This window comes from Podarcis bocagei (assembly GCF_964188305.1).
Source record: "Podarcis bocagei genome assembly, chromosome: 1".
Lineage (NCBI taxonomy): Eukaryota > Metazoa > Chordata > Lepidosauria > Squamata > Lacertidae > Podarcis > Podarcis bocagei.
This window is the reverse complement of record NC_138125.1, coordinates 41,473,868-41,488,118: the sequence shown is the minus strand read 5'-3', so window position 1 is coordinate 41,488,118 and position 14,251 is coordinate 41,473,868. Positions and strand designations below refer to the sequence as shown.

General features: G+C 39.3%; 1 protein-coding gene across 13 annotated transcripts in view; it reads left to right on the top strand.

Annotated features, from left to right (window-relative positions):
- The window catches only part of MEIS2 (Meis homeobox 2), a 230,469-nt gene that overhangs the window by 13,754 nt on the left and 202,464 nt on the right, over positions 1-14,251 (top strand). For all 13 annotated transcript variants that reach the window (XM_081209146.1, XM_081209139.1, XM_081209145.1 and 10 more), the window contains one exon: positions 5,402-5,516. In XM_081209146.1, coding sequence (XP_081065272.1) covers positions 5,402-5,516 — 115 coding nt within the window. The remainder of the gene's footprint in view (positions 1-5,401; positions 5,517-14,251) is intronic.

Here is a 14,251-nt window from a genome sequence, read left to right as displayed (position 1 = left end):
AATGAGAAACGTTGGATAGCTGCAGAGTGATCTCCTGTGGCCCTGCTAGTACAAGCCTTCCCCATATTGTCTCCTGCTTTTATATTAATTACAACTTGCATTATCAGCTGTGAGTCTGTAGACCAGCAAATAGAAAATACTGCCCCTGGAGACCTAGCTTCTTGTATCTATTTTCCATCTCCTATTGTGCGCCACTCAGTATTCACTGCTTTTCTCCTGGTAACACTGCTCTTTAACGCAATTAGGTAAGAGCAAGAGGAGCGCCATCTTTGACTCCCAATTATTAAAACTACTGGGAATAGATACATGTACACTCTGCCTTCAATGGTACATGGTGCTTTAGTTGACGATCAGATACACACAAACTCTAAAATATATGAAGATACTCTACGTGTTAATAATGTTTGTGATGTTAAGGAATCAGCTGTTGTTGTCTGTGTGTAATTCATGCATTTATTTATTTTCCTAGCCAGCACCATTTATAGCATGAGTGCTCATTTAATAGCAAATATATAATAACATCAAACTTTTTTTTTTAAAAAAACCCAAATACTACCATATGTGCCTGTAATAAACTTTAGCTTTAGGCAACAGCCACAATAAAAAGTATGCCAGTATTTCAAGAAGATACTTAGAGCTGAAGTCATATTTTTTGTGGGTTGAAGTCAATGAAAGTTAACTTTTTTCCCCAGTGGATTTGCATATAATGAAATGGTCTTCCAAATGGGTCAGTATGAATTTACATTGAGGGCGTGCCAAGTTTGTGATATCTCTGATTGGTAGCCTATGCTCCCTTCCAGCCCAAATTAGTCCACGGTGAGGTGATGCGTGCATGTTGATACCATGATGGATTTTCAAGTTGAGTATAACTTTCTGTGGTGAATGAAAAACTGGTTTCAATAATAGAATCATATAATTGTGGAGTTGGAAGAGACCCTAAGGCTCATCTAGTCCAGGCACCCCCAAACTCGGCCCTCCAGCTCTCTTTGGGACTACAACTCCCATCATCCCTAGCTAACAGGACCAGTGGTCAGGGATGATGGGAACTGTAGCCCCAAAACAGCTGGAGGGCTGAGTTTGGGGGTGCCTAATCTAGTCCAACCCCTTGCAATGCAGGAATCTTAACTAAAGCATCCATAATAGATGGCCATTCAAGCTCTGCTTAAAAACCTCCAATGACGGGGCATCCACCACCTTCTGAGGGAGTCTGTTCCACTGTCAAACGTAACTAGAAGACACCACAGGCTTACTGAAAAATGTAGTGCATTGGTCTCAAATATGAGAATAAGCTCTAAGACGACGTATTTTGAGTAATTTTCCAAAAGTGGGTTCAACCCAAACATCCATAACACTGTGCAGTATTTGAAAGCAGAGGGCTTTGGGAAGGAGGCGCGAAGCTTTACTTCAATGCTCTAATTTACCAAGAAAGTTTAGGGGACTAGCCTAGTCCCCCTAGTCTACTGACCACACGCCACTGGTTGAAAGTCAACTGAAAAAGTAAACCAAAAATTACAACATGCAAAAAATGTCAGCAAAGATTTGGTTCTTATCATCAGGGCAGTATTTCCCAGTTTTTGGACACCTAATGAATATCGCTATGTTTGTTTTGGTGCAAACTTAGATTTCAGGGCTGATATGAGCTCATGACAGAGCACAAGATAGCAGGTAGTCTTTTAAGTACATGGGGGCTAATTTTCACAATAAAGTTGGAAATATATTTTGTTTCTACAAAACCCGTGTAACGTAAATATAATTTTTTCTCCAAAAACTAAAGAAGACATAAATGACAACTTATTTAGCTGCACTTTATCCTGTTACAGATGTGTCTGTGGTTATACCATAACTACAAGGTAAACCACACCAACTGGAAACTCCCATTGACTTGAATGACCTGTGAATTAGATTCTAATATATGTAATCAATTAAGCTGATTATATTAATCATGAGTTGCACTCTTAAATTTTTCATTTGGTTGCCGTTTTGGTTACAGTTCTCATGAATGACTATACGATGGGCATTGAGCCAGAGATATAAAATTGTACACAATGGGGGGGAAGTAGCTGAAATACAGATTGAGACATTTTATCCTATAAAATAAATAAAACATGGTGCCATTTACTCAACATTTATATGTGTGGGTGGCAGCATTTAGAGTTTCAGAAAGTAGTTGCTCTCCCTTCTTATTCCTCTGCCAATTTTGATTGCATCTTAGGGAATATCTTTGGCTATTATTTTTATCTTCTGAGAAAATGGTGCCAGATTATAATCCTCAAGAATACTGTAATACAAGCAATACATTTTATTTAAGCAGTTGTAAAGCATCTTAGAGCTGACAACTGAGATGAAGTGTAACACAGGTTGGTAAAGAGACCAAATGTTTTCAGCTTCAGGAAGTCTCACTAAAGTGATCCATTCCAAACCATTTATGATTTAGAAATACAGAGACTGGTCAGGCTTTTAAAGTTCTGTATGACAGGTTTTGGTTGACATTTGCCTTAAAATGTAGCTGAGATGCTACTAGTGAATCCCTGAAATTTTAATCTGTGAACTAAAGGGTTTTAACAGCAGCCAGTTTAAAAGAGCCTGCAGTGCATAGAATTAACATAACTAGCTATACACTCTGAAAAGTTTAGCCTAGGTGAACATGTTGCAATTATTAGATTTTATAGAAGTAGGTTCCAACATGATGTTGGAGGACAAAGCTCATGCCATGCTATTGTTTCTTTCCCTTTTCATGTATTTCTTCTAGCTCTTTATCTGATTACCATCCGGCAAACAGCTGACGCTAAGAGGCTGCAGAGGGCTGAAGTGCTACTGTCTGCTGTTTGCCTTCAGCTTGAAGCTATTTGAGTGGTTTCCTAACTCAGAGATAAAAAGAGAAGCTCATAGGCACAATCCTTTTAATCGAGACTGCGCAGAAACTTGCATGATCATGGCATTTTGTTTCCATATTCATTTCTCTGAACTCTCATCCTCAGTGCTGACTTGAAATATACAGTTTTTAAGAATCTTTCAACTTTTCCTTTTGTTTCGTATCAGCTCAATCTTCCAGCATGATGGTATTATTTTCTGTATATTCTTGGGAGGAAAATAATTAATCTCCTGTAGTTTTAGCTGAAGTACTTATCTTAGCACCTAATATACTGTTATTGCTTTATTGAGATTTTCTGTCATGCTGAAATTGCTTCACCACAGAAGGGGGGGGGCATGTGGGCTGCTTTGACTGTTATTTGTGTTTCACATGTTGTATTCTCAGTCCAATCTAATTTGATTTTGTAGATAGTCCAACTAAGCAAGTGAGAGGTTTGTGTGATTATTATTGGTAGCCTGCTAATGTTTTTAATGTTTAATGCTGTATTGTGTTTTTGATATTCAGTTGGGAGCCGCCCAGAGTGGCTGGGGAAACCCAGCCAGATGAGCAGGGTATAAATTATTATTATTATTATTATTATTATTATTATTATTATTATTATTATTACCCTTTATTCATTTTCTGTTGTTCCATTAGACAGTAGGACTTTTTGCATTTGATTGCTATGAATTTGTGGATAATGCCTATTCACTTTAGCTTGGGTTTCATTGTAAAATGTTATTGTGCAGACTTACTAAATATTGTTGCAAGGCAAGTGGTACTCAAAGTATGTTTGTTGATGATAACTTGAGATGCTGCCTACACACAACTCAAGGTTGGCTCTGAAATTTGTCCCTGCCAGTAAAGCATTTTGAGGTCCATTAAAGGGAAGAAACTGGTTAATTATGTAATATATTGGGCAGATTGTCCACCTATATTTTTACAATGTGGGGATAGGCATTTGTTCACTATATTTCTATTGTGGGGGATATGCCATCTCAGGCACCAAAACATTGACAATTTGGCCATTCTCTATACTTGATTTTAATGGATTTACAATTGATAGACACTGGCTGGTGTAATGAGGCTTCATAGTGTGTGTGTGTGTGTGTGTGTGTGTGTGTGTGTGTGTGTGTTTAGGGTATCTATCTATCTACAAATTGTCATCATGTGTTAATTTTGTTGGAACAGCTCGGTGTTTGTGCTGTTTTCCTGAGTAGAAATTATTTTACAGAAATGTTTCTTGTTAGGATGTGTTTAATTTAAGTTGTCATATATAGGTGACAAGTAATGCAGGTCCAGCCCCAAGTCTGATCTATTGCATGTGTTCTTACTCTCCTTTTCTGTGAGAGGAAATTCCATCTCTTGCCTGCCTTCATGTGGTGCTGATAAAGCTTTTCCTGTACAGTAGAATTCCTGTTTTCCTTTAAGCAACAGCAGGGTATTGGGAATGATCAGGAAAGGGGAGGAGGACCAGGAGGAGAATACACTTAGCAAAGTAGCTCTTAGCTGTAACTTTCAGTTTTCTTCACTTACCCTTTTTAAAATAGCAGCTCTTCTCTCCGGAAAACCAATGCTCAGTACATTTAAAATGACGAGGAGTTATGACTAAACAACTAAGGCAGAAGGTTCACTTAGTCAAGTTTTGCCAAATCTCCTATAATATTAAATCACACATTCTCTTTTATTTTATTTCATGGAAAAATACTATTAGAAAGACAGATACATCTAATTGCCCAGAGGTTATTCGGGACAGTCTTAGACATCTAGAAAGCATTTTGATATACAATCTCTTTTAAAAAGCTAAAATTATCTCACACTTCCTACATGTTGTGGTTGTGGTTGTTGGCATCTGTCTCAAGAGGTAATGGAGTGTGCCTCTGCGGGTGAAGTAAAACCACTGTGTTAGCAGCACCGAAGTGACCTCCCCAGGGTGCAAGCCTGGGCAGTGTGTATGGAGGTCCTGTGCTGCCCCGACAAGGCCCCCCTCTTGGCCTCACTGATGTGGTCTAAAGGAAAGCAGATCCTGGCTGCAGGAGTTCCCAAAAGGAGGAATACATGTAGCCATACCTATAATCATTCCTGTTTGATTACTAGAACCAAGGTTGCAATCCTATACCTGGGAGTAAATCTCAGTAAGGTTTAGTTTTGAATAGACATCTGTAGGATTGCATTGCACATAAATTAAAATCAAGGGTTTAAGGTGCCACTGAAAGTTTATCAAAGTATTTTTCTGAAGCATTTTTAAGAATTAAAAATAGACTGCTACTGAATATGTATTTTAAAAAAATCAAACTTTGAGTCTATTTTAAAGGGGAAATTAAGCTATTATTCAAAGCACACTTTGCAGCAAAATTCATTTAAACCAATGTGCTTGAACATGCACTGAACTGGTACATTAGTATGTCCTCTGCATCTAAACAGTAACTGCATTTTGGGAGTCTTTACAAGTGCTAATGTGCCCACTTTTTTCTGCCTCCCTCTCTCCTTCCCCTTCCTCAATTTGCTATTGGAATGATAACTGTGGAAAAAACAACATTTTGACATCAGAATCCTTCCTCTTGGAGAGACCACGATGATGCAACCTCAACGCACTCAGCAGGCACACCAGGGCCTTCCAGTGGGGGCCATGCTTCCCAGAGTGGAGACAACAGCAGTGAGCAAGGTAAAAGGTCAAGCTTTTTTTCCCTGTGCAAAGTAGGCATGACTAAAATAACTTCAGTGTCTTTTATTATATCAGTGCATCTGCCTTAGTGTAAACACAAGAGTGGCAGGCTTGCAGTGTAATCAGCTGTAACTTAGGGAGACATTTATTTCCTTTTTGCAACCTACTTAGCTGTATTTTATTATTATTTCAAAGCTAAATATCTAATCTTCAAACAAGCTTTGCAATAACAATTGATTAGTTCTGCCAATTCCTTTACAAATTTGGTTATCTACAGTTTATTTTTGTGTGGTGTAAGTAAATATCATGGCAGACATGCACCCCAGCTGTGATGGAGCAATTCGTACTGGTCTCTAAACAGAAAATTTAATTTGTACTGTCAGCTAAAAGGAGGCTTCAATAGCTAGTTGAAATGCATTTAAGCCACAAAAAAAAACCAAACATAAATTCTTAACTTGCTAGAAAGCAAAATCACATGTAATCATTGCCGGGCTCCAATCCGTATCACAATTTCTTCCAGAGTAGTCACATTAAAGTTAATAGTTAAACTTATGCAGTGAGTGGCTTGTGGATTGCCATCTATTTCACTGCATTAAAAAAATCAGATTGGGTTTGGTTTCAGCATTAGAATTCAGACAAAAAAGTAGTTGTGTCCACTTGTACATTATATTTACAACCTAGAATTAAAGATGTTAGCTTGAAGCAAATTTTACTAAAATCAATTGTATGCTACTCCCTGATCAGTAGAATTTAATTTTAAGAAAGCACAATTAAGATAGGGCTGTTAATCCCATTGAATCCAGTGCCACTCATTCTGCATAACTGGGTATTCCCCCCCCCAAAAAAAAGTTCATTAAACTTCAGACTGAGACCTGAGGAGTAACTGCTTTCGATGCAAACATTTTAAAATGGGTTTCCACAGCCTTCCAGTTTTGATGTACATTTATATTATATTACAAAACAGTTTTTATCATTACTGTCTCGTTTTAAAGTGCTGTAGGTTTTCTTAAATCAAGAATAATAGGGAAGACAGTTGCACCGGTCTATGAAGACCAAAACCTCAGAGGTTTGGAGATGAGGCATGGTTGTCCCTTATATGAGTACAACTGTGTTTGCATTAATCCTTTATTCAAAAGATTCAGATTTCAGATGCTTTTACTGAAGGTAATATAGTAGTTCATGACTGGTTGTAAGGGACAAGCTCATACATATTTGTGATTGATTAATTTATGCATATTTTTCTAATGGCAGCAAACCCCATGATCATTACATAAGATTAATATTTCTGCTGGCTTCTTTAGGAATAAATGCTCCTTCGGTACAACTACTACATGTTCTGTACTTATTTACCTCTGTTGAAGAGCTGGGGCACAATTGTGGGAAAGTTCACAGAGATTAACTACACATAGGGTGGGAGTTCCATGGATGGAACGCTTAACATCTTTTTTGGTACAAAGAGCACTGCAGGAAGTAGCATGACCCTGTGTCCTACTTCAAGGGCTGTCCAGTCTAATATAAAGAACCACAGGAAGGGAAATGTTAGCACCTGGACAACAGACTGATCAGGCACAAAGCTGACCTGGTCACAGTCTTCCCCACCATGATTAGATGCATGTATTTCTATTAAACTGTAGCAGTTATTTCTAAGTTTGCATGTACACATATATATTAGCATATATATCTAAATTTTATTCAAAGCTGCATCCTCTTTTTTTGATTCTGCATTTCCTCTATTTTGCCCATGCATAAATGAGTTAGAATCTTAATGCATATAGGTGAAGTAATCTGGAGGGCATCGGGTTGACGAAGACTTTTGTATAAACAGGTTCCTATCTTCCTGAAACTCCCAACTTTTGTGCAGTTTCTCCCTAAGTATGGTTGAAAATAGAGCCTTAGAGCTGTTGCACACATTTTAGATAGTGTCCAGTGCACTTGTTTTGTTACTGTAAGTCCTTGTGCTTGCACAAAAGAACTTTCTCCTACTTCCCTACTCCTTTTCGCACATGTAACCCACACCTTTCCCAAATCCAGACGGTTGGGAGAACCACCAGAACAGATTTGGGGAGCACGGGGTACACGGGGAGAGGAGAGAGAGGTGGCATTCTGTTGCATAGCCATAATATTTCTTTATTTTTTAAGCTATATGGGTAAGATTTTTGTTTTTTAAAAATGCGTGCGTAAAAATATAATATGTGAATATGACAAAGACATGTTAGCACACTTATTTGTTGTTAAAGTGTACTTATAAGAGAGCTAAGTCTGGTACAGCTGACTTCTGAGTGTTTATTCAGTGGCAAAACATGAGCTTGCTGCTATATAATTGTTGTGTAGGCACCCTGGCATGAATTATCATCCCGCTGTTTTCATGAAGACTTAAAAGTGCAGTTTTTGTGTCATAGACTTGTACCCTGTAGTGTAGTAGTAGTAGTAGTAGTAGTAGTAATGTTGTTATTTGTATGCCACCCATCAGGCTGGGTTGCCCCAACCACTCTGGGCAGCTCCCAACAGAATATTCAAAACATTATAAAACATCAAACATTAAAAACTTCCCCAAATCGGGCTTCCTTCAGATGTCTTCTAAAAGTCAAATACTGTAGTTGTTTATTTCCTTGACATCTGATGGGAGGGCATTCCATAGGGTGGGTACGGCTATCGAGAAGGCCCTCTGCTTGTTTCCCTGTAACCTCACTTCTTGCAGTGAGGGAACCGCCAGAAGGACCTCGGAGCTGGACCTTAGTGTCCGGGCTGAACGATGGAGGTAGAGACACTCCTTCAGGTATACAGGGCCAAAGCTGTTTAGGGCTTTAAAGGTCGGAACCAACACTTTGAATTGTGTTCAGAAACGTACTGGGAGCCAATGTAGATCCTTTAACACAGCCTTTCTCAACCTTGGGTCCCCAGATGTTTTTGGCCTACAACTCCCACCATCCCTGACCACTGGTCCTGTGAGCTAGGGATCATGGGAGTTGTAGGCCAAAAACATCTGGGGACCCAAGGTTGAGAACCACTGCTTTAACACCAGTGTTATATGATGTAGTGTGGGATTCCTGGGCAGAGCCCTTTTTGACCCCTTAGGGGACCAAGGAACTTTATCGGGGGGGGGGGAGCTATGCCCATGCCTCTACCTAAATACTAGTACTGAGTCCCCATACATCTTCTTTCACGAAATATGGAAGCTGGTGGGCTGGAACACTGCATATTATTTTGGCATTCTTCTCAATCATCCATTGTGCTAGACTCTGAACCCAGGTCCCTATTTTATTTCACAACAAGGGGTTGCTGATAGGGAAAGTGGGATATAAACACAATGAACTGGTCCAAGGAACTTTGTGTTCCAGTTTGCATGGATAGAGGGACTTCTGAACCCTCTCCTTCCAACAGAAGGCTCCTACATAGCTCCAAAATCTGTGCCAGAAACTCAGTTCAGCCTCACAAAAAACCTTCCTGCCATGGAGTGGGAAATAAGAAGCTTATGGGCTGTGGGCAAGTGCTTAAATTAATCACAAAGGGCTCTTCTGATCCCAGTTCATGTATGATATTTATTTCTAGTTGCTTCATTATTATTTCATACTTTCATGGAGTTTGTGATTTAGCTAGATTAAGTGCCTGAACAAGTTCCTGTTCTTGTTACTGAAAGTCTTCTCAGACCTGCAACCAGAAAAGTAAAAAATGTAACCTTCCTTTTTAATAATTAGATGGTGATGAACAAAACGAATAACATAAAGTCGTATTCTGAAACAATAAAAATAGCCAACTCTGTGATCATTAATAACTAAAACTGTCTTTCACAAATGCATGCCTTGTGCAAGGGTTACAAAGTCAACATGATTTTAATTCTGGTGTAGTGCACACCAAGCCTATGTATCTTCATAGCCGTAGTGATGTGGATCCCTTCAATTCTTAGTCATGAATATATATATATCCTTCTACAGAAAGGCACATACATTAATTCCTTGATGTGTTATAGTACATAGGGACCAGGAAACTGTAAAGATAGGAAATATATACTGCTCAGAAGTAGATTGGAGGATTTGATGTCATCTCTTTAAAGCAATAATAATAATAATAATAATAATAATAATAATAATAATAATAAATAATTTTATTATTTATACCCCGTGCATCTGGTTGGATTTCCCCAACCACTCTGGGCAGCTGTCACAGGCCTCAGAGGTTAGACTCATAGACAGCTCAACAATATTTACATTATGTTCACAAACCGATTCTTTAGCCAATCCGTGTGCTCTTACTTGACCAGTAAATCACCTTCACTGCTGCTTCATTTAGTAGGCCAATATTTTCTATATGTCTGACACACATTGTTCTGAAAAGCTGGCTTCCCAAGTGTGTACTCACATTCTGGCGAACAGTTAGCGCCCCATAAGTTGGCACTTACACTGTGCTTGGGCAGGAGTCTATGCAAAAGCCTTGCTGGTCACAATCTCCTTCTCTTCTCAGGAAATGCCAGCAAGAGAATGAAAACTCTGAAAGAACCCTTCCGTTGTGTTTGCCTTTATCATTTCCTTTGGAGGGGGCAATATCTGAAAAACCCGCAGGAAATAGTCCCCTAAGCAACTGAAGTGAATCTTTTGAGACAATATGGGAGCCTGGGGAAGTTGATACTTCTAGGCTATACAGCACTTTCAAATCCTCCCTTCCATCCCTGAGCCCTTGTCAGCCCAACTTTAGGCTGTGTTGTGAAGGGAGATGTATTGAAGTTGTTTCTGTCTAGGATTGTGATTTCCTTGAACACAATCTTGTAGGCATGCAAGAACTACTTGCCCTTACTGTTTCCCTGCTCATCTGTTTAACATGGAAATTAAAGAACTGGGTTTCTTCATTCTTAGCTCTGTGTATATTTTGTGTTTTTCCATCAGCAATGTACTCCTCTCATGCTACCATCTGCTTCCCTAACCTTGTTCCATAGTAGCAAGTTTTCCATAGCTGCTGGTCCCTTAAGGATGCCACTACGCCAGTAAAAATTTCCCTGAGATGGAGGCATATGTAAAATTCCATTAGCATCCCACTGGTGAACATGTGTAAGTAGTCCACATCTTTGTCTCTCAGTCTCTTTCTCTCATCCCAGCATTACTTTTTCCCACTTCAGATGACACATACGATTTGCACACTAGTTTTGAAGAGGCTTTCCAGCATGTGTAAAAAGAATTCTGACTGCTGTTGCATTGCAAAGATGTGGATTTTCAGGCACTGTTTTCCAGCTTCAATGTGTGTGTCTTAAAGCTGCAAACACAGAAGAAGAATATCTGGATATTTTCTTCCTCCCTTACAAACCCACACACCCACATCCCTGGATGCTCTCACTTCATCTCTTTCACTGTAGGCTGTAGGTTATTTTCTTTCTTTCACTTCTTCATCTCAATCCTTATATACGAGCAGAGCTTTTTTTCAGCCAGAACTCACCGGCACTTCTCAGGTGGGCGCCATTGCCATTATAAGAAAACAAGCGGGACATTCATGGTGAGTTCTGTCACCTCCTTTTCTGGAAAAATATCACTGTATACGAGCTTAGCAAGATAAAAAACAAACAAAAACATTGTTGTATTCCCATTATAACATCTTAATGGAATGTGAGGAAGAGAAGTCAGTAACTTCCTTATGTTACTTCCTCGGTGGGTCAGCTAATGGAAGATAAAAGTGGGGGAAATTTGAAAGGGTTAGTCCTCCTAAATTTGTTCTTCAGCACTGTTGTGGGCATACTTGGCCTTAGATCGTCTTGTAACAAAGGCGGCTGCCTAAATTATTGTTCTTTCTAGAACATTCTAAGAAGAAGAAGAGATTTTACAGCCGGGAGAAGGGCTAGCACCATGATAGCATTAAAAAGGACTGATGAAGTAAAAAAAGAAAAGAAAAAAGTTATGAGTGAGTTGCAACTCTGGCATTGAAAGAGTTAAACCCTTTGGGCAGTGTTCAGTGAAAGATAATCCTAATTATATTAGCTGGGCTCAGTGTTGTTTTTAGCATGTCATCTTGGTTGTACAAGAGAAAACCAAACTGTACTGTATCTTGTACTAGTCTTGATTATTAGACTGCTCCAAAGCAATTGCTACCTTAATTGTGGCTGAGATTCACTGAAGCAAATTGTGTCAGAAAATATTCAGTCAAAGAGGAAAAAGTAGATATTCTTGGTATTCTTTTGCTGTTGTTTGTATGAATGTAAGTATGTATTTAAAGCCAGGAAGGGTTAACTAACTCTATTAATAGAAATGAAACACTAAAACATTTTACAAAGAAAGAGAAAAAAGGGAAAGAAGCCGATTTAATGGTGTAATGAGGCCATCTTCCAGAGACTTGTTTTGTGTAAGGCTTGCTTTGACCTTTCACTTTGCTCAGGAGCCCAACGCTTCATTTTTCACATTCTTGCAATTACGTTAACGCTTCAAGCATTTCTGACTCCAAGTCAGCTAGCAACACTAGGCATAACTCAACACTGTGAGTTTTTCCTCCTCTCTGTAGATTCATTAACAGGTCACAGGGGTCCCAACTGAAATTTAAAACTGACTGGTTCTGTTGGGTTAGCTGAGTTATGGCAAGAGAGATAGCAGAAAAGGGTCCGAGAGGTGGGGAGGAGAGAAAGAAGACTCTGGGGTTTTGCCAGAAAGTATATATGTAAAACCCTAATCAGCACGTTAGAAGTATGTGCAGTTTTATCATCCAGCCATTTGTCTGGAAGAAAGGATCTGTGTGTCTTCTGGAGTGCTACATTTCCCTTCTTCTATATAAAATAAAGTAAAAAACCACTGACAAATCACTGCTTTAAACCGCTAACAGCTTGTGATGTTCTATACAATAGTAACAGATATACTTTTCATTGACTTTTCAATCTTTTATTATCTCTTTATAGAGTATTTCAGATAGTGAATTTGATGTTATACTTTTCATGTATAATCCTACAAACATTTTAACATTTTAAACCATGTGGCCTACACAAAACCACCAAGGAATACTTGTCTTAGACTTAATGAGACATGGGTTTTATGAATGGCCTATCATGCTAGTTTTATACCCAGAAGGCCTGATCCCAAGAGACATTTGGCTCTTAAAAGGCTTAACAAACTCTCTCTTTAACATCCATCTAAATGTAGCTAGTTATTCTCCTTGGGTTCTGCAACAGAAGGCATTGGCCTTGAAGCAATGCACACAGAGCTTGTACATATTGGCAAAGCAGGGAATTCACCTGATTCTGCAATGGAAAGTCACATGCAAAAGTTGGTTTAAGTATGTACGGCCAATATGGACATCTGGGCATGGATTACTGTGCCATCTGAGTGCAACTGAAATTGCTAGATTACTTTTGATGCATAGAGGAAACCCTAACACACATTTACTCTCCAGTAGTTGCCTGCAAGTATAAATAGGCAAGAGCCAATTTTTTTTATAAATTTCCGGAAAGGTAGCCAGGTTAGTCTCTTACAGCAAAGACAATGACGTGTATTGTGGAACTTATAATGGCATAAGTGTGATGTGGAACAGGTAGATATCCAAGGCTAGGATTATAAGTGAACAGAGGAACAGAGGAAGAAAAAAGGAGAAACTAGCCACACGAATCAAAGTAGTAATCAGTTACCATGAGGACTGGCAACAGAGACACTTCACCCATTATATGCATATCTCTTATGTACCTTGGATGTATCAAAAGCTGCAGTTCTATTTTGCAATGTACATCTGTGTGCACAATGGAACTTCCTCTCCCTCTCTTGCCCCTTGCAAACCCCCTAAAGGTAAAGGTAAAGGTAAAGGGGATCCCTGACAATTAGGTCCAGTCGTGGCCGACTTTGGGGTTGCGGCGCTCATCTTGCTTTATTGGCTGGGGGAGCCGCTTTACAGCATCCGGGTCATGTGGCCAGCATGAGTAAGCCACTTCTGGCGAACCAGAGCAGCGCACGGAAACACCATTTACCTTCCCGCCAGAGCGGTACCTATTTATCTACTTGCACTTTGACATGCTTTCGAACTGCTAGGTTGGCAGGAGCAGGGACCGAGCAACAGCAGCTCACCCCGTCACGGGGATTAGAACCGCTGACGTTCTGATCGGCAAGTCCTAGGCTCTGTGGTTTAACCCACAGCGCCACCCGCGTCCCTTGCAACCCCCTACACACCCTCAAAATCTGCAACAAATTTTGGGGGTGCACACAGGGAGGAGAGGAGGGGGGAATTCTGTTGCACAAGCATAAAATTATTTACACAGTGCTGGATACAATGCTAGGAACCTTGGAGAATTATGAGATTCACACTCATGATTTTCCTTATCCATTGAAATGTCCCTGACACCTGTCCCATTGTCTTAGGCTTAGGAGCATGAACTTAATAAACTTTGAAGCAGAAGAAAACTTGATCTGAAATTTAAAGCAGCTAAATTCCGATGACCCTGAATAAGGCTACTTGTGTTATAAAGGAGAGGTTAGTGTGTGAAAGGGTTATAACCACACATTTGTATCAGTGAATATCTAAAACCGCCTTTGAAATACTTTTTTTGATAGTCTGATGTAGTTTTCTGTGTGAAAAATTCATTAATTGTTCCAGGGCAAAGTCAGCAGAGATATTCACTGAAATCACACATGCTTATCCCATGCTACATATTTGAGCTAATTCATACTGAAAAAAGTTGAGTTGTGTTATTAATTAATTTTTAAAATGGAATTGGCCTTAATTTTTTAAATAGAAATTTTCTTTTCTTGATCATGCAAGCAGCATTAACACAGTGGGCATATAATGAG